The sequence below is a fragment of the Aythya marila genome, assembly GCF_965140915.1.
Source record: "Aythya marila genome assembly, chromosome: 19".
NCBI classification, from domain to species: Eukaryota; Metazoa; Chordata; class Aves; order Anseriformes; family Anatidae; genus Aythya; species Aythya marila.
In genome coordinates, this window is record NC_139060.1 from 3,647,244 (window position 1) to 3,666,945 (window position 19,702).

Here is a 19,702-nt window from a genome sequence, read left to right on the forward strand (position 1 = left end):
CATAGGATTTTGACCGATTAAAAGCACCTCCGTTAATTCTCTTGTTTCACTTCAGTGTTTTCTTTTTGTTTAAATAATGAGGGAAATTGCTTATGGGAGCAGCTGTACTGACAGCCCATCACCATCAGATTGCTCAGTTTATTCTGCAGTCTTGGAAAGAAATCTAATAACGTCCCCAAAAGTATATGGCTTCACTTAGCACCTAACGCAAGTGGTCTGTGTGATCAGCCCTGGGCTCCCCTGTGGGCTGGTCTCATGGTTAGCACAACCGCTGGAGGAGGTTTGCTCTCTTGGGTTACATTCAGAGCTCCTTTGCCAATATGCGTCACGACCACGAGGAATTCCCTCTCCCTCCATGCCACTGAGTTACCAAAGTGGTGTGGATCTTAACAGGTACTCTTCAGATGCTCCGAAAGCCTCAGCTGGAAGCATCCTTCTAGTGTAGCTGGAGCCTTTTGGGTTGTGGACATTGCCTTTCTTGTTCTTCCTCATGGATTGAAGGCTATAGTCATGCATTTGCCTTTTTTTGAAGCAGCTTCACTGAGCTTTGCGGTTTCAGGGTAAATCCTACCATTTCTTGCAGCTTTGTTTTCACATAGTGATGGCCCTGCAAGACTCCGTGGTACTTAAATTCAGGCATTCTCAATTTGGGCTTTTCATCTCTGCCAGCATTTGGGATTCATCTGCTTGTTCTTTACTGAAAAGAGAAGTTTGCTTATAATTCCATTGCCGCCTGCCATGGAAAGTGCTGTAGATGTAGGAAGAAGATGATTCAAATTACAGAAACTAGTTAACAAAACGAGAAACAAGTTTGCTTAAATTGGGTTGTACAGACAGGACTTTCCTGGCTACGTTTATTTCCAAGTTTATATGGCCATCTGTGGCTTCCCTGGGGTTACAGTAATACGCAGGTTTAAATAGGACATTGCTTGAGTACTGTGGAGAGCATCTGCAGACTGTCTGTGCTTTGAGCTGGCATGTTCAAAAGTGATCGTCACTTTGACTCCAGTGGGAAGAGCTGCGGTCCGTTTGGGTGGGAGCACAGTTGGGCTGAATGCTGTCAAAGCCCTTGTTGTACCAAATTAGGAGGAAACTGTTGGCTGCCATCCGACTGCTGTGAGTCTTTTGCTCCTTTTTATGGTTCAGTTTTTCTCATTGAGGTGGAAGACCTGGAAACTTCACTTTTGAATAATCTCATGGTGTTTAGAAATGTCATTAGCATGTATTATTTTATTTTAGTAGTGCACCTGGAGTTTTTTCCCCACTTTTAACAGCCATACTCTTTTCTTGCTGTCATCTACATCTGTCTTGATGTTTCTTTTTTCTCCCTCAGACGTGTCGAACGAAGGTGATTGACTTGAACGATGGCGTCTCTCAGTATGCCTGGTATCCCTGCACAGCCAACTTCCAGTACTCCCACATGACACAGACCATTTTCTGGCTGAAGGTAAGAAACACACATGTTGTTCAGAAGTCTCCTCTTTGCCTGCATGTACAAAGTTTCTCCAATAGGTGAAATATCATTGGACAGCCTTCCCAGGGCCAGGAGGCTCCTTTCTTTGAAGTATGGTTAGTGCAAAATAGCAAAACAGTCTCTAAACATGATCTAGAGAGTAAGTGGAGAAGTCCCATTCTGTAGCAGGTCTGTTGAGTTTCTTAGAGGCTCCAGCTCCAGCTGCAAGGCTGTTTAACTCGAATTTTCTCTAGTTTATGTAGGAGAGAATGGAAGAGAAGATTCGTATGTGACTCGAGATAGGAAACGATACTTTAAAAGCCCTGCTCTTACATTTTTTTTAAGTGCAGCACAGTTCTTCACCCTAACCTCTATGTGGCTTTTGTTTTCCCAGGCTTATTTTTCCCAGCCAATGGTAGCTGCGGCAGTCCTCGTTCACTTGGTCACTGATGGCACCTACTACCTGGATCAGAAGCAGGAGACTATTGGTGTGCAGCTGTTTGACACCAAAGAGCAAAGCCATGATCTTGGTAAGACTATTTTATTCACACCCTTTTTTATTGCTTGTTTAACGGTACCCCTATTCACAAACTGTGACCAATACTCCTGCTTAGTTTTTCCAGGATCAGACAGAAAAAGTGCTTGCTTAATTGTCCAAGACCTTAGTTTGACTGGAGTCTGTTGAAAAGGATGCATCATTTTTCCCAGACATTTCTCCACACCTGTTCGCTGTTTTCAGAAGTGTTTAGTTCCTCTTTAGCCATTAGAATAAGGCTATTTCAGTGCTTCGTGCAGAGAACCCCCCTGGAGAGACATTTACAGTGATACAGATGAATTGTTGGTAGTGGAGAGTGAGAGATTAACCCTGTTCTATACCAGCTGGAGCAGCAAACACTTCTGTTTCACAAGGTGTAGTTGGTTGGATTTCCCAGTCAGAGGGGGCCACATCTAGTCCTGCTTGCAGGGAGGTTTCCACAGCTATTTAATGGCCTGGAAACTGCATCTTCTAAAGCTTCATTGTAATGTCTCCCATAAGCCTGGAGGGGCTCCAGGGATGGCTGCTGAGCCAGCTGTATGAAGAAGGCCATTCACTAGTGCCATTGTCCAGTGTAAGAAAATCATCATCAAGATGCTTTGATGCCTTACAAGGAGATGGTTTTATTACTCTCAGAGATTTTTTTTTTCTTTCTGGGATAACAAAGTCTTCATGAGAAATGTCAGTTCATCTAGGCCAGAAGTTTTCACACAGAGTATTCCAGGTTTGATGGAAGTCTAACACCAGGACCCTTGTGGGCTGGATGGAGGGTTCATTGCCTCAGACAAATATGCCTGGCAGAGGCCGCGGATCTGCTAGTCATGGTGAAGTCCTGGGACAGAACATTTTGGTTTCTACACTGGGCATAAGTACCTGGACCCATGAAAATTGTGTCTAGTGCATTGTTACAACTGCATTTAAGATCCAGGATCAATGATCTCTCCCTAGCTCCCAGCTCTGTGTCAGGGCACGGCTTGCATAATTCCTTTCTAGCCTTCCTTTGCCCTTTTTTCCACTGGGAAGAAAGCTGACCACATCGTCTTGAAAGCAGTTTTTTTAAGGAAAGATAGCCCCCTCACCCAGCTTTCTGTTTTACCAGAACTTTGCAAGTTTGACAAGCTCAAATGCAGATGAACTTCCTCCTAGTGATGAGAAGAAGAGACACACACCAGTGGACAGTGTTGGATGACTGTCCGCTGTAATACGTAATGTTCGTGGGATGTAGAAGAAAAGAAAGAAAGTATGTATGGTGTCTGCTGTCAGAGAACAAAGAGAAATTCAGAGCGGTTGTGCAGGTTGAGTCAGGATAGCTCCCAGTTTGCCAGAGCCCCTGGGTTGGTCTTATGCTCCTCCTTTTGCAAAACAGTGGCACATAGCTCTTTCCCTCTGAGAAATAAATGACGGAGTCATGAGCATGCCAACAAATACTTAATGCGACATTTTACAAAGAGACAGACAGACAGATTATGAGAGAAAGAGAACAAGAAAGAGGAGCAAAGAGGAAACTGAGGGCGAGGTTTTGAAATCCTGGACGAAGTTGCAACATGGGTTTGGCATGGCTCAAACCGACGCCTGCAGATCTTCACAGCTGAGATGCTGCCTTCATCATGGAAAAGCCCCTCTGACCTCCTCAGGGGAGGCTTTCCTGGAGCAGAGGAGAGGTGTAGGTAGGGTACCCATCAGTTCTCACTCAGGCTGAGCTCCCGATCACTGTTTTGTCTGAGTTCCGGGTGCAGCATTAAGCCCTTCTCCCAGATGTTGTATTTGACGTTTTTGTATTATCACCGTGGCAAGCTAGAGACTGCAGCTGAGATGCAAACTTTGGCATGCACTGGATGCAGAACTGACTGTAGACAGTCGGCCAGCCTTAAGCAGAAGTCAGTGGCTAGCTGAAAGTACGGCCAAAAGGAAGAAGCAATAATTTAAAGCTTGATCGGTCCTCGGTGTGTTAAAGCTCACTCCCATGAGCAAAGCGCAGTGTATCCAGAATTACTTTTTTCCCACCCCAGCCAGAGAAATGTTTTCCCATGTGGACTCCCAGAAAATAATGAGAAGCTTCTTTTGTGTCTTGGTGGGAGATGGAGAGGTTGGGATGCCAAACACCTCAGCACTCTTAATTCAGAGCATTTGTAGATACGGAGCTTCGGCTGCTGGGTGCTTTGCAAGAGGGATTGAGGACTGAATATGTAGATACAGAGCTACAGGAGCAAGCACTAAGCTCTAACACCCCTGCCAGGGGTTCTTGTACTATCTTAAGTAGTTGGTTGTTGTTGTTTGTTTTATTTTTGCTAATGAAGGCAGTTTAGTTAAATGAACCTGACTTGTTCAGCCCCCATTCACGTTCACCTTGTCAGGATCAGAAAGCACCAGCAATTGCAGCGCAGCTCTGAGGTCTGTTTTGTTGTGGACACCACCTGAGTGCGAGGAATGAAATTGAAGTGAATAAACAGCCTCATACCATAAGGTCTTTTTTGGCTTTCCATCAGAGAAGGCAGAAACTTCCAAAGAATTTGGGAACCCGGGATTTCAAGTATTAACTGCACCTGTTTGTAAGTGAGAAACGTGCACCGTTCCACAAGGAGCTGATATCAAAAGACCTGTGGGAGGCAAGTAGACAGGGAGGTTATTTCAGGGTCAGGTAAAGACCAAAACAAAGAGAGGCTGACTTTTTTGTTTTATTTTTTTATATTATTACAGCAAGATTTTTTTAAAGTAGAGGGTGGGAGATGGATGTTTAAAGAGAGTGGTCAGAAGTCTGTCTTAATTCACAGGAAATCACTTTCTAAGGAGAAAAATGAAAACTTTTTTATTCCTTCCCTTTTGAATCAAGAAACCTGAACTGGAAAAAAATAATAATAATAGAGATCCTTGAGCCAGTTAAACATGCAAATAGAATTTGTTTTATTTCAAATTCGTGAGTGTATCAGGGTAGCCAAAGGGCCTGGGCCAAAGCCGTTGCTGGGGGAGCTCCAGCGAAGCGAACGGAGCTGGAGCCAAGCTGATCCTCGGAGCAGTGCCACGGAGCTGCCGAGGCAGGGCTTTGCAGTCAGCAGTCCAGCCGTGGATCTGAATTAACGGATTTTGAGGCCAAACGACAGCTGTCTGTCCTTTGAGTTACCCCTGAGATGGATTTGGCCCCTGCGAATTCTCATTGCCTCTACTTGAAGGTGGGAATTTCTCCCTGAGTGTCACTGAGCATTTCTCTGCTGAAGAAAGGGGATTTACGAAGTCTCCTCAGCACCTTGCTGGTGATGCTGGGCACCTTGACCTCCTGAGACACTTTTGTTTTCGCTAGCCACAATAATTTTATTCTCAAATGAGGTCACCTGTAAAATCCTTAGAGGGTCCATCACCCTCTTTTCTCTCTCCAGTACCATCTTTACCCTTTTTAGGAAAGAGCAAGATACCCCGAGGCTGAAAACCTTTAAACAAAAGCAAAACTGGGCACATTTGGCGTAGAGCTGATGCAAAAACAAAGTTTTATGTTGAGTGCTAATGACATGCACAGCTACAAACAAGGCGCTGGTGCGCTGCCCGTGGTGCACAAAGCCACCCAGCCTGCCGGTACCATTTGATGCACGGGATAAAGGCTCCAACTGTCCTCTCAGGCTGGTTTCACAATAGCGCGACTCCGCTTCCTCCGTGATGGTTGCTCCTGATTTAACAGAGCACAATAGAAATGTAGCTGTGGTCTAAAGAAACCGCTTTGAGAGCCTGCCGCGCTTGCAGAGAGAATGGCAGCCTTTCTTCAGCTGTCTGGAGGGATATACTTCTCTGCTAAGCTCTCCGGAGCGATTTGGGAAGCCCCTCCAGGCAGCTTACCATAACTTTTCAGCTCTATAGGGCCATTCCTATGGGTGAAATGCTTCTGAAGTGCCCACGGCCTCGGGAAGCGATTGTGTTAAGTCTGACCCTTCCTCTGATCTTGTCTCTCCTCTGGCAGGTGTCCACGTCCTGAGCTGCAGGAACAATCCCCTGATTATCCCCGTCATCCATGACCTCAGTCACCCTTTTTATCACACCCAGGCTGTCCTCATTAGCTTCAGCTCCCAGTTTGTGGCCATCTCCGGGGTGGCCCTGCGTTCCTTCCACAACTTCGACCCCATCACCATCAGCAGCTGCCAGCGAGGACAGACCTACAGCCCGGCGGAGCAGAGGTGAGCCTGTCAGCCTGCTTCCTTCTGCCTCGCCACCCACCACCCCCACGCCGCCCGCCTGCGCCGGGGCTGCAGGGGAGGCAGGAGGGGCACCGCGGCTGAACCCTGCTGACCCCTTTGTGTTGCCAGTTTAAAAAAAAAAAAAAACGGCAGTGTTCTCATTGATCAGGATGGATGGGACATTTAACCCGCATAGGATACTGCTAGTGAATTATTTCCTCTTCCTTTCTCCTCCCTCCTTTATCCTAAGCTTGGAATTGGGGCCAGTTAACTCTCTGTGCGTTCCCCCGTGCGGCAGCGTTTCAGCCGCTCACACGTCGGCCTGGATCTAAACAGCTTTGTGCTGCTGAAGTGCTATGGGGACCTCCCACAGAAGCGTTTGTGGGGAGACAAAGTGATGCTTGTGCCCCGATGGGGCCCCAATGGGGTCCTGCAAGGTGCTCAGCCCTGCGCTGTGGGCGCCTGCCCGCCAGCGCTTGTGGTGCTTTTACGGCTGGGGAAGGGCCCTCAGCACCTCTCTGGATCCGGCCCCCGTTCTGAAAAGCTCTGTGGGACCCCCCAGGATGAAAGGTTTATGGCTACCGTTTTATTCTTGTTGTTATTACAGACACATCAATAGATCACCACCAACCCCTCTCAGTCTCTGCTTTACAGCATCCCACAGAGATTGTGACCTTTTGTGGCCTCTGGTGCAGCAGCTTCATGGATCCTTTCAGCAAGGCAGTGAAAAGAAGAGGGGAGAATTTAGCAAAACCCCTGAAAGAATCATCTATTTTTCTGCTGTGAATTCAAAGTTGTGAGCAGTCGTCATACCATAGCAGCAGCAATAGTAAAAACAAGTTGCATATCCCAGCAAAGCTCTGCTCAGCCTCCTAAGCAGGCTGTCAGGTTTTTTGATAATGTTCTGGCATGTTTTTAGGACCTGCTTTTATTCCAGGAAAGGGGGGGAGGGTGAGAAGGGGGAGAGGGAAGGGAAAATAATAAAAAAAAAAGGAGTATATCTATAGCTAAATCAATCCAGTCCGTGTGTTCTGACCTAGATTCAAGGAGTCTGATCGTTCTGTGCAATAGGTTGTATAAATTCAGAGGCCCAAAGACAGCAGGATCAAGTTTCAGATGAGAAGTCTAGTTGTGCAAGTTTGGCCAAATCCCAGTGCAGGAGCGGGACAGAAACAGAGCAAGAAAGACCCACTGGAAGGAGATGGTGAGAAGCAACAGGGAGCTCGAGAGGGCTCCGACACAGGACCACATTCCTCCCTCTCAAGTTTTCAGTAGGAATTGAACCATTTGTTCACTTATGAAATTAGAAGTGCTCTGTGTTTAGAAAGTTATTTCCTTAATAAAAAATGTGTTCCCCTTAGGCAAAGCTTCAGAAAGCCTCTGCAGCACAGCAAACCAACCTTTAGCAATCTGAAGAATCACCCGCCATTTGCCTCCTTTTTTTTAGCTTTTTTCTTTTTTTTTTCTTTTGGTAGTGTTTTGTTTTCATGATGCACTGAATCATCTCAGCCTCTTGCTCTCTGAAACTTGAGTCAGAGCCTCGCTCGTTCAGAGTAACATTTTAGGTCTTGCAGGTTGCAATGCTGGATTGAACATAGAGCTTCCTGTGTTAGTCAAGGAACTAGAGACTGAAATAAAGCCCTGATCCAAAGCCAGTTGAAATCAGTGGGATTTTTTCCATCAACTACAGTGCTATAGGGAGGAAAATTTCCAACTGGCCTTGGGGTGGGATCATTTTGGGTGACCACATGTGCTGTCTTCTTCTATAAAAGCAGCTCTAAGGGTATGCAAGGCGCAGAGAAGGTTGTGTGTTAGGCTGTGCAACCAGGAAACAGGCGGATGCCAAGTCCCTTTGCTGTCACCTGCCTTCTTTTTCCTTCATAATTTTATCCAGGGGGAACATAGAGAGAGGGATTTTTTGCATTTACCCTTACCAGGTCAGAAGCTGGGTATGGACTTCCTGCTCCCTGGGGACATCAGGGCTCCCCACTGTCCCCAGCCAGGTCCAGCTGGGTCCTCTCCTGCCTCCCACAGTTGTGTTCTGCCCACCAGGCCCACTCTCAGCACCAGTCCCACACTGCCCGTCCCTCCCTACTCCCTTTTTCATGCTGGTTGTGTTTGTTTAATATGATTTCTTTTTTATTCATTTAATTTTTAAAGGAACTTTCCTTCCTATGTATAAGCATCAACTTCACCGCTTTCATTTTCCTTAGGTAAACATGGATATTTTTGCTTGCTTTTTGGCTTCTCTCTGTAAGAGATATTATTTCTCTCTCTTCGAGGAGAATTATTTTGGTTGGAGAGGATTTACAGCCAGATACAGGCACTTCTAGGCAAGGGTGCAGATTTTAAATATGTGAGGGAAAAGAAATATGTCAGTCCTTAAATGTTAGCACAGTTTTTATTTTGAGGGTGAATGGATCACTTCCATGAGTTAGGGACAACTTAATAACTGAAAATAAAACATGTACTCATTCTTCTTTCTTAAAATATATATTACAGTTAATATTTTAAAAGAGAAAAAGGAGCTTGAATGTGAAAATCCCATTCAATTTTATAGGTCCTCAGTCATCGTTCGCTCTTTTGAAAATCCATTCCATCCTTCTGAAGAGGTTTATAGAGTTTAAAAAAATACTCTGTACTTTCCAGTTGTATTTTTCCAGTTGTTGTTTTTTTCTGCTGCAGCTGACAACAAGTTCTTTTTGTTTCAGCAAAAGTTTACCTAACTGCTGGAGATGTGCTATAAAAATGACACGCACTTATTTTCACATTGCATCCTTAGACCACATATAGTGGCCCAGTTAGTTCTTCTCTTGCACTAGTTTCACACTTTTACTATTTTTCTCTTTAGCTTGTGGAGTGGATAGTGAAACTGGGTGTGCAGAAGCAGAGGTATAATTTCCCACCCCATGGTCACTTGAGCACCATGAAAACCTGTTGCACTGGGGCTGCCTTTGACAGTTGTTCCTCAGAAATCAGGAAACGTGCTCAGGGTGCCCCATCGCTGGCAAGGCAGTCCTTGTCAAGGGCTGCTGCTCCTGGGTGGCATTTCACAGGACTGGACCCCTCCTCCATACCTCCTGGTGCCGACTACCCTGGTTCAGCTGCCAGAATTGTTGACTTCATGAGTTTCTGGCTTTCTAATCCTCCATTAGCTCCGTGTCTGTAAGAAGGTAAGCTTCCTTTCCCTAGGAGTGGGGTCTCTCTGCCTGCATCTCTCCAGTGTGCACACCCCATGTTGTGCAGCTCCTTGTGCTTTCTAGTTAGTGGCAGTGAGAAGCTTTTCCTTTTCTTTGTTCTGTTAAATCTCGGCATAAACCCACTGTTACGGCTGAGAAAAGGCTTCTGCAGGAGAGATTTTGGCTTCGCCTCTCTATAGCACAGCATAAGTGGGTCTGTCTGGGGGTTTCACAGCTGCGGGAGGCCAGCACTGCACCAGCCTCAGCCCCATGCCATCGCCAGCCGTTGCTCCAGCCTCCGAGTTTTCGCCCTTTGCCACCCCAAACAAGCCCCAGGGAGAGGGAGCCCACTCCAGCCTCTTCTCTTTGTCTTCTTGTCTCCTGCTGTCAGCTTCTCCAGCAAGAAATGATGAAGATAAATCTTCAGCAGTGCAGCAAATGCAACCACCCTTTATAAGTCGGGTTATTTTTTTTCCTCTTTATACTGAAAAAACGTGTCTCCTCATCTCTTTTTTTGTTAGTTAATGCAGCTTTCTCTTTACCGATTTGGCTGCCTTTCCCCTGCCCTGCGTTCTGTCATTAAGCACAATCTCTGTCAGCCTGCTTCTGGTGAAATTAATGAATTTCTCACAGAACTGTTAATCATAGAAGCTTTGGTCCGTGACATGTGTTATAATTCAATGGGTTTTTAACCTTCGCCCCATTTTGGTAATTGGCAAACGGCATCATTTGGCTTTTATTAAAGTGGAACGCGATGCCATTTCTTTGTTTGCCGCCACACTCTCTGGAAGGGGGACCGGCACCCGGCCCTGCCTCCACGTTGGGAGCCTGCGTGGGGCTCTGAGGCCTTGCTGGCTCCTCTGGGCCTGTGGTTGGGATGGCTCCTGCAGTGGGGTACACTGGGAGCCCCCAGGGCCAAGGGCAGAGCCAGTGCCCCCAGGAGCACTGCCCCTGCCTCTTCTTCCCCACAGCTCACCTGGGGTTGGACCAGGTGTTTTCTGTAAATCTCAAGGGTTGCGTGCACTCCTGACCCTCTCAGTTTAGATTTATTTTTTTGGGGATCACTAATGGGGTTGGATTCAATAGTAACTGTATTGAGGTCGCTGAGGGGACCATAATGGTGGTGAGCCCACTCTTTTGGTCACCCTTGTGAACCAGATTTGAGGGCAAGCATGCAAAAGGAAAGGGCCTGATCCTTCTTCCAGTGGCATGGTCAACATGGCTTCACCAGTCCCCACCTTGCCCCAGGGATTTGTGTAGATTTCTCTTGAGTTTTCCTGTTACTGCAAGAAGACCAATTTATTTCATCTGAAATCCAAATAAGACAAGTTCATTGCCAAGTTTGCAGTTCATACCTTTTTTACTTCTGAAGCTATGAGAAGTAATGTGACTGGCAGCCTTTGCTTTTCCAAATGGTACATCTGTGTGTGGATTAGAGAGAGAGAACCTGCTCTTGTCTTTACAGACCTCCCTACAGACAGAGAGGATAAGCCCACGCTAAGGATACATCTGTTAGAAACACCATCAGAAGGCCACATGTGCATGCGTTATTTGTACGATAATGTAGAATAAAACCTAAGGATGCTTCAGATCTGCAGCCTGGGCTGGTCTATACAGAGGAAAAGGAAGTTTTTCTGATATAAACTAGGCAATGGTTGGAATCATCTCATCCACAAGTGTATGCTGTATGCTTTTATGCTCACCTATGCATATATATGTGTCAGGGCAGTCGCTAAGGAAACAAATAATTAGGGCACTGTGTTAAGATGAGTTCTTGGAAAAGTGCTTGACCCCAGGGTTAAGAAAAAAAATGTTTGGCTGCTGTAAGCTTTTCGAAGGAGGAAGTGCTGGTTTGTTTTTATGTGAGGAAGGAAGAGTTCCACTTAATTGTTACAATTTTCTATAAACATGTTAAAATACAAATGTTTCTAGGATTGTGTCACTAAGACCCCAATTTAGCAAAGCCCTTAGCTATTTGCTTACATCCCCCTGTAGTCAAATCTATCAGTGGGACTTAACCGTGCTTTTGAAGTTAAGCACATATTTAAGTGCCTTGCTGAACTGGGGCCAATATTGGCACAGCAAAATAAAGATTTAGAGGCTAATGACTGAGCTCATTTAGATTAGGGATGGGCAGAATGGATTTGAATAAAGTAAGAACTGGCTCAGAACTTCAGCCTACATGTGAAACTAACTCTGCTCAGGGCTTTTTGCATCATTGAAATGGTCTGCCTTGATCTATGTTTTTAACACAGTGCAGGCAGTGGAAAGTGTGCAAGAAATTCTCTGTTTCTTGCACTCAGCTTGGTGCAAAAATGTTGTTTTAGGGAATCATACATTACTAGAGCAAGAAGAGGAACAGGTGAATCATGAGGTGGATCTAGTAAAATAAGCAATGTTGGAGAATATCCCAGGTACCAGCACTTGATTCTTATCTATCCCAATTAATGATACATGCACTTGCCTAGCTTTTGTCCAGACCAGCTCATAATCTTGCAAGCAATTCCCAGGTGCGTTTGGGGAGTCAGGAAGACTTCAAGTAGGCAGTTTTGATGAAGTCACACAATTTTGATTGCAAGAAAAGTGGGATATGCTGTCCCATGCCAGGAAGCAACATAAGTTATAGAAGTGATTTCATTCTCAGATACTCCATATTGTTTCTGTCCCAAGGAATGCATAGTTTCTGGAACATGTGATGATTAACCACTGTTAAGTGGCAGTACCCATGCAAGAGCTTCTGTAACCCACAGTTCTGTAATATGGATGTGATGGGTTCTTTGTCTAAATTTCCTACTTGGAGATATTCATTTCTCCTTAATTCTGCATTTGCAGAACTCAATTCAGGATCGTGACTTCAAAATTCATTGGGATTTATGGCTGACAGTAGCTGATACCAAATTGGAACCAGTAGCTAGAGAACCAGAAATATTTAAATTGGAAACATTTGGTGGCAGTGGTTGTTTTTTTACAAAAAGTGAATGGTTGTATTGTTTGTCACTGAAGTCATTCATATAGAGTTACAGACAGAGAGAGCTGCCCAGATGATCTGCTAACCGAGGCATAATCTGGAGCCTGGAGGGGGTGGCTAAAAATGTTCCCTGGCCATTTAAGAAGACCACAAGGGGACTTGTAAACAGAAAGAAGAACATCACAATAAGTGTTTCTTAATGCCTTTGTCTGTGGCGTTTCAGTTGTGTAGGACTTTTAAGCCCAGGCTTGTTCATCTGGTGTCCTGATCTGAACTCCAGAAACCGGATTCTTTCTCTCCTTTACGTTGATGGAAATGAAAGGCAATGCCATTTATTGCCGTGATGTTGCTCCAGATTTCCCTTTGTGCAAATTGCACAGGTTTTCCTAGGCTCATCCTTCCCTCTGAAGCCATTCAAGGCTGAATTCAGTGCTACTTCAATGTGTTGCACGCTGGTTCACGTAAGATATTAAATGAAATAGATCTTCTATTATTTAATTTTTCCATGTTTTGCGCAAAAAAAGTTTTCAGATTTTTCATGTTTTGCAATGGCAGTCAAGGTTCACAATATGTGCTTCTGAGAATGGCTTGGCAATGGTGTTCATTTTTTTCCTCAATGAGTCAACTTCCTTGTCTCTGGAGTGCTGGCATGGAAGGAACTCATATGGCAGCTTCACTGTCTGAAAAACGGAGGGGAATGAAATAGTGCTGAGCCGTCATGTGCAGATGGAATTGGGACGTGTAGCGAGGATTCAACGTGGCATCATTCATTGTTTCTGCTCGCCCTCAATATCTTTCTGCAAGAGGAAACCACCTGGGCACTAGGATATACCCTCCACTTGTTCTTCCCCTGCCTTGTTGATGGGCCTATTGATCAGTGAAAAGGGAAATCGATGGCAGTTTAAATGTGTAGGTCAGGCTGTGAGTTGCAGGGACTGGAAAACATGCATGAAACCCTTCATGGGGGGGATCCTACTGTAGGCAGGATAAGCATGCTCTGTGATGAGCATCACTCTTCAGTTGTACTGCTGGTAGACAGTGTGCTACTTGTATACGATGACACTGAGTTGGCCAATGTAGAGGCAGAATTCTTCTTCCTCCGTCCCATCAGCAGCAATATTTTGTGCAAGATGAGAAAATAAGGATCTGTTTGAATGTGGAAGTTATTTATAGCCCATTGAGCTCTGGGGAAGGGCTGCCACTGAACAAGCAACCTTAAATTACAAGCAGTGGGCACTTCCCTTAGAGTGCTAGTCTGGGACAGAAATGAGTTGTAGAAGGACATAATACTGTCGTTTAATCTGATATACAGCCAGGCAGAGACATGTGCAGATGTGCTTCTCGATCAGTAACATGGGAATAACAACACCAGCCCAGGTGTCTCACAAGGGTGTCATGAAAATTAATTAGATAATGTCTGCACAGTGCTTTGAACACAGCAAAACATCAGGTACATGCTAAGTCCTGTGCTTAGTTAAGGTGGACGGGTTTTTGGTGGCTTTAACCTTTTTTTTTTTTCTAGGAGACGGGAATATCTTACTTGAAATCCATTTCAAAATATGTTTATTGATGCATTGCTTTCTCTTCCTTCTATAACTTTTGGTGTTTCAGGTTATTTCCTACCCACATCGATGGTGAATTAAATCAAGATTGACCCTCTTCCGAATTTAACTGTATTTAATTTAAATTTAGTTTTCCTTTCAGCAGAGGCATATCACTTTGTAGGAATCTTTAGCCCCAGAAACTTTGCCTCTAATCCAGCAAAACATCTTTGCACATGCTGTAAGACTCTCAGCGTTTTCATTGCCCTTTAGCTAGGGGACTGTCCCCACACTCACATTTGACCATGTGCTATAATGTTTGACTCCGGTCATCAGAAGCGGTGAAAAACTTTGTGTCTACTAGACATCTCTGTGTCTACAAAAATAAAACCAAAACCTCTTTTTACAAGTTATGCTAAACGTTAGAATAATTCACTGTAGGGAGAGCAGTGAGTTTCTATCCAGGGAAACATTTTATGGATGGCAGGACAGCAGCCGGAGAGATCTGAAATGACAGCATGCTGCTGAGCTTGATAAGAGCTTATCAACACAGCTACACAACTGATGTTTGGTGTTCCTCGTGAAGTGGAATAAAATGAATGTGTTGATTGCTATCGAATTTCTCAAAGATAAGAGAAACCCGTCCTCACACGTACACACATGCACACACACTTATCACTAGCAATATCAGGCACTCCTGAATTCAGCAGAGGTTTTAAATTGGATGGGGCATAAGGACTGCTCTTGGAGGGAGATTGCTCTCATGGGATGGACACATGCATGTTGGTACAGGAGTAGGAGGGCCACAGTGCTGTTGTTCGTGTTGTTTCTCCCTGTGAATATTGCAGAACAGAAAGTAATTCTGCAGACTTGGCAGGCTCTTCCCTTTTGCCACAAGACCCGTAATTTGCTTTCATTGTCATCACTGTTACCACTGTCCCAGTTCTTCCCAAGACATAGCTAAAGGGTGTGCTCGTTGGTGATGAGCACTTGGCTGACCCGCAGTCGGTGTGCGATCCATTTACCTGCTGCCTGGCAAGTGACGGCATTGTCAGTCAGACCAGCTCTCTTTCTCAATGAATTACAGGAACTGAATTCAAATGCCACTTCTTGTCTCCCATCCAGCTGTGTCCACTACTCCTGCGAAGCCACCGACTGCCAAAAGCTGGAGATTGAGAACGCGCTGCTGAACTGCACCGGTGGCGGGTGGTATGATGGTGCCCAGTGCAACGTGAGCTGCAAGACGGGCTACATTTTGCAAGTCCAGCGGGACGATGATCTCAGCAAGAGCCAGGTTTGTCCTGCTGGTTTTGTATGACCCGCAAAAGAGGGATGAGCAAATGGGGGTGGAGAAGTGGAGAAATAACCCAGCCTAAAGCCCAAAATCTCAGCTCAGCCTTGGGACAGGACCTTATCCAAATATTTTGTTTCAGAATAGGAGCCGTCTGACTATGGAACGAGGTACTGATAGTCAGAAAATCTTACGTGTTGCCCTAACCTAAAGATTTTCAACCCAAAATGTTTAAATGTGTGTTTAGGCCTTCTCCTAGCTCACTGGCTCTACCCAGCCAAACAGGGTTTCTTGGGTTGTTTTTTTGGAGATGTGGTGTTTGTTTTTTACACAACCAGTTTCTGGGCAAAGTTCCTCATGTTTATTCCTAGTGTTTGGGCTAATGATATCTTAACTCCTTTGCAGCACTGCAGTCCATCTGCTTCCAGCCATACTCTGACACTGCAGAAATGCATGATATCCCCAGGGGGAGAAGAGTCTAAACTATTTTTCTTCCAACCAAAGCATCAAAAACCCACCCAGTGACTTGGGTTGTGTTACCTGTCTTACCTACCCTATGCAATAATAACCCATTCCCACTAATGCAGCCTGTCCTGTTGCAGAGAATGGGACATGCAGGAGAACTACAAATTTCCTTAAACATTGAGAAAATGTGTGTCCTTTGCCCTCAGAGAGGTGGACAGAGAGTGCACATAGCGTGGTCCAGCCTCAGCATGCTGCTTGGAGGGAAGTGCACGGGATATGGGGGTGTGCTGAAGGCACCCCAGTTTGTACTTTCTGCTCTAGCAGTGCTGGCTCGTGTCAGGACAGGGTGGTGGTGGCCTCCACCGGCACCTTTCTGCCTGTTTTCGGGGCAGCGTGCACATCTGGGGCTGGGGGCAGGCAGGCACTCTCAGCAGCCTGTCTGTATTTGTGAAATATTGTGTTCTTCATGAGCTCGCAGAGGGGGGAGACAGAGAGGAGGGGAATGAGTCAGCCCTTTCAACTCAATTACAAAACAAATACAGGACCCCACGAGCTGGGCCTCTTCCATCCTAATTGGCATCAGCACCAGAACCCCAGCTCCAGCTGAGCATTTTTACAGAACAGAAAACAAGTTCTCAAACGAGCCTGAATGGCTGAACCAGGAAATAGTTGGAAGGGAGCTGTACATTGAGCACACAGGAATCCAAACCCAAATAAAACAGCCTAAACATGTTTCACCAGCGCTCTGTTATTTAAACGCAAAAAGTACCTTTGGGGGAAGCTCAGCCAACTGTATTTGGTTTTGCTCAGAGAAGTTGGGTTTCAGAGCCTTGATCAGATTCATATGACAGGAGTGGAGGATTTTAGCACCCCCAGCTAATGTGATTCACTGCCTATTACAGCATGCTTCCTCTCATCCTGATCTACTATTGCACTTCTTGTCAACTTTTTTTTTTTTTTTCTCCCAATAAGAACTGTGAGGCCTATGGATTTGTTTGCTCTGTGCTGTGCAGGGAAGGAGCGAAGCATCTTAAAAATATCCATGGTCAGCAGAGCACTTCAAACACGCGCTTTAGGAGTTTATGCATGTGCTTCAGAGATTTGTTGAATAGGAAAGGACAGTTTCTTTCAATATCATCCAGTTTAATTTCTTTGTGTCAGGTGCTTTTAGCCAGAACCTGTGGAACATGCATGCAGGAAATGAATTATCTGAGCAAGTCTGGAATCCATGGTTTGGATTCCTTGTATTGCATTGTACTGAATTACATTGTGCTCCTTCCACAAATGCTTCCCAGCTTCAGGTCTTCTGAACAGAAGCGTTTGGAGATGAGCTAGGACATGTAGATTGTTATCTGTGGTCAGAGGGACTTCATTCTGTGATTGAGGAGCTTTGCACAAAGCTGTTGGTTGTTTCACTGCTGTCATTCTGGTGGATATTTGTCTTGATTGACTGATTTGAGGGACTAGAGCTACTTTTTTCTCACTTAACTCACAGTGCAGAGGGCTGCACGAGGAGGATGAAGGAAAGTGGCTTTGCACATGCTGATGTTTCACACTCTTGGGTAGGAAGGGGACTGAAGAGAGGTGCAAGGTCTCAAAGAGCAGGCTGAATATCAGTGGCCCATGACCACTACATGTTGGTGAGGATGACTTACACACCAGTGAATATGCCCTGGTTTAGCATCTGAACCACATTTGTCTTTTGTGTTTCACTGGAAGGCAGAGAAAAAAGATGAACAGAGAATTAAAAGCAAACTTTTCAAAAGCACCTCAGAGATGTAGGGGCACAAGTCACATTTCAAATCAGGCTTTTACATCTAAGGTTTTTTTGAAAATCATCCTGACAGTTCCTGCACTTTTTGGCCTCTGTCTCTTCTTGAAGCCACCATTTTAATAAGTCTTAGGTCAAAAACTTCATTCATCTTTGCTCTCTGAGAAGTTCCTGTTCCCAATCCTGTTAAACTCCATAAAATCACCAAACCCTAAAAACATCAGCACCATGTGCAGGAGAAGCTGTTTGCTCTTTTTTTTTCTTTGGAAAAAAAAAAAAAAAAAAAAAAAAAAAAAAAAAAAAAAAAAAGCAGAGCTGTTTACTCTCTCTTGGGCTCTCTCTCATCATCATTTAGGGACTTAAGCAACAAAAAAAAAATGGGCTTGCATATTGATGGGGCCAAAGCCATCATGTATCTTTTTTCACAAAGAAGATCTCGGGATGTTTTCATTTTCCCCCAATGTCCTCCCACCCCCCTGACAACTCCATTGCTCTTTCTTCTTTTCTCCCCCGTTCCCCCTTTGTCTTTCATTGCCTTCCTCCCCCTTGTCCTTCACTGAAAGCCCTGCTCATTCAGTTACTTGTTGTCATCTCTCCTTGAAGCTACCACCACTGCTGCTCTGGTCAAGAGGTGTTATTTAAAACCCAGCAGCTCCCTAATGTTGTGCAAAGGCATCATCAATCATGCCAGGAAAAGAAAGCACGGCTCATGTGGGTTCAATTAGAGGCACAGTAGTGGGCAGAAGTGGAAGAATACTTAGAGGGGAGGGCACAGCTGTTCATTTTTAAGGAGAGGAAACTTCACACGTGAAGCATCGCTTGAAGAAGGAGCCGACTGGGATCTTGGGCAGCAGGAAGGAGACATGAATTCTCCCAAGCTGTTAAAAGTCCCAAGAAACAAATCTTTCTGACACCAGATTTGTTAAAGTTTGCATCCTCTTCACTGTATTGCTCACTTTATCTTTTTTTTTTTTTTTTTCTTTTCTCCTTCTCGTCCGCCCTCCCTCCTTGCGTAAGCCTCTTTTGGAAGGCAGGACATGAAGGGAAGCGGTTACTGTGATGCCAGTCAAAGCAGCACAAAGTGCCCAAAGTGACAGCTAATAAACCAGATGAGAAAACCAAGTGCTTCGTGTGGACTCCTGTGAGCTGGGTGACCTTGTCAGATCAGACAGGCGAAACAGGCACGTGCCCGCTCAGGCTTTGGATAGGAGATCTGCAAAGGCAGGCGCAGATGCTGCCACAAAGTCCCGATGCTAGATCCGAAGGCAGAGCTGCTCAGGCTGAGTTAATTGGAAATACCCCACGGTCTGGTGAGGTGCTGGGGTGAGCTGAGTCCTGCACAGCAGCCTGGGGCCCTGCACCCGGGCACTGCAATGAGCCCACCCTCAGGTGGGACACTGCAAGAAGGAGAAGCTGTAAGGTGGTGTGATCTGCAATAATTTCTGTTGTCCTCTGCACTAAAGGCTTTAGTCCTCTGCATTGTGGGGAAGCCGGCTCTGTTATGTTCCCCTGCAGAAATGCATGCGCTCCTGTTCCTTGAAGTTGTGCTGCTGAGTGATAGACGTGTTCTAAAATGTTTCATTATTATGTCTGACCTTGAAAACCTCAGCTTCCATCATACAAGTGTGGAGCAAATTACCGGAAAAAGCAGAGAAGCCAGGGTCTTACCCACATGGACTCTGCGTCTCTGTGGGGGAATGGCCCTGCCGGTGTATCAGGAAGAGGAAAAGCCATGTGGGTCTGGAAGAAGGTGACTCTTCCAGTCTAGTTAGTGGTTTTATTGGGAAAGTACCATGGAGAGGAAAAAAAAAAAAGTTGAAAATGGAGTGGAGGAGAGTAATTTATTTTTTTTTCATATCATGGTCTAGAACAGTGGCAGAAATAAAGTGCAGCGTGGTATAGCTGTAACAAGGGATCCCTTCCAAGGAGGGTGGCCCCAGACACGCTGCATTTCCAGCAGGCTGTCAGCTAACAAAGACCATGCCCTCCCAAGTGTTAGCTTGGGCTAAGCATTCTTGCCCATTTTCTGTAAGGTGTGGCTGTCATGCACGGATATTGCTTCTGTTTCAATTTTTGAATTATAGTCTGGATTCTGAACTTGAGCTGTTTATTTGGTTTGCTGTAGAGCAGCCTCTGATGTGTAACCCTGTCATTAGGGAAACTCCCTTCTGCACCATACTGTGCTTCAGCAACTGGTATCAGCTAGAAGGAGCAATCATTTATTCCTAAACTAGATCACACCAAGACTAATAAGTGAATTCTTGGAGTTGAAGCTCCTGTGCCCGGAGTGGAGCCAGCATGCAGCAGGATACAATGCAAGACCCACATCTTTTCCTTAATGT

The 19,702-nt window shown here is 45.3% G+C and overlaps 1 protein-coding gene across 1 annotated transcript in view; it reads left to right on the plus strand.

Annotated features, from left to right (window-relative positions):
• The window catches only part of PAPPA (pappalysin 1), a 181,507-nt gene that overhangs the window by 123,653 nt on the left and 38,152 nt on the right, over nt 1–19,702 (plus strand). The window contains exons 11-14 of the mRNA XM_082775516.1: nt 1,334–1,447; nt 1,848–1,983; nt 5,932–6,145; nt 14,959–15,127. Of these exons, the coding sequence (XP_082631642.1) occupies nt 1,334–1,447; nt 1,848–1,983; nt 5,932–6,145; nt 14,959–15,127 (633 nt within the window). The remainder of the gene's footprint in view (nt 1–1,333; nt 1,448–1,847; nt 1,984–5,931; nt 6,146–14,958; nt 15,128–19,702) is intronic.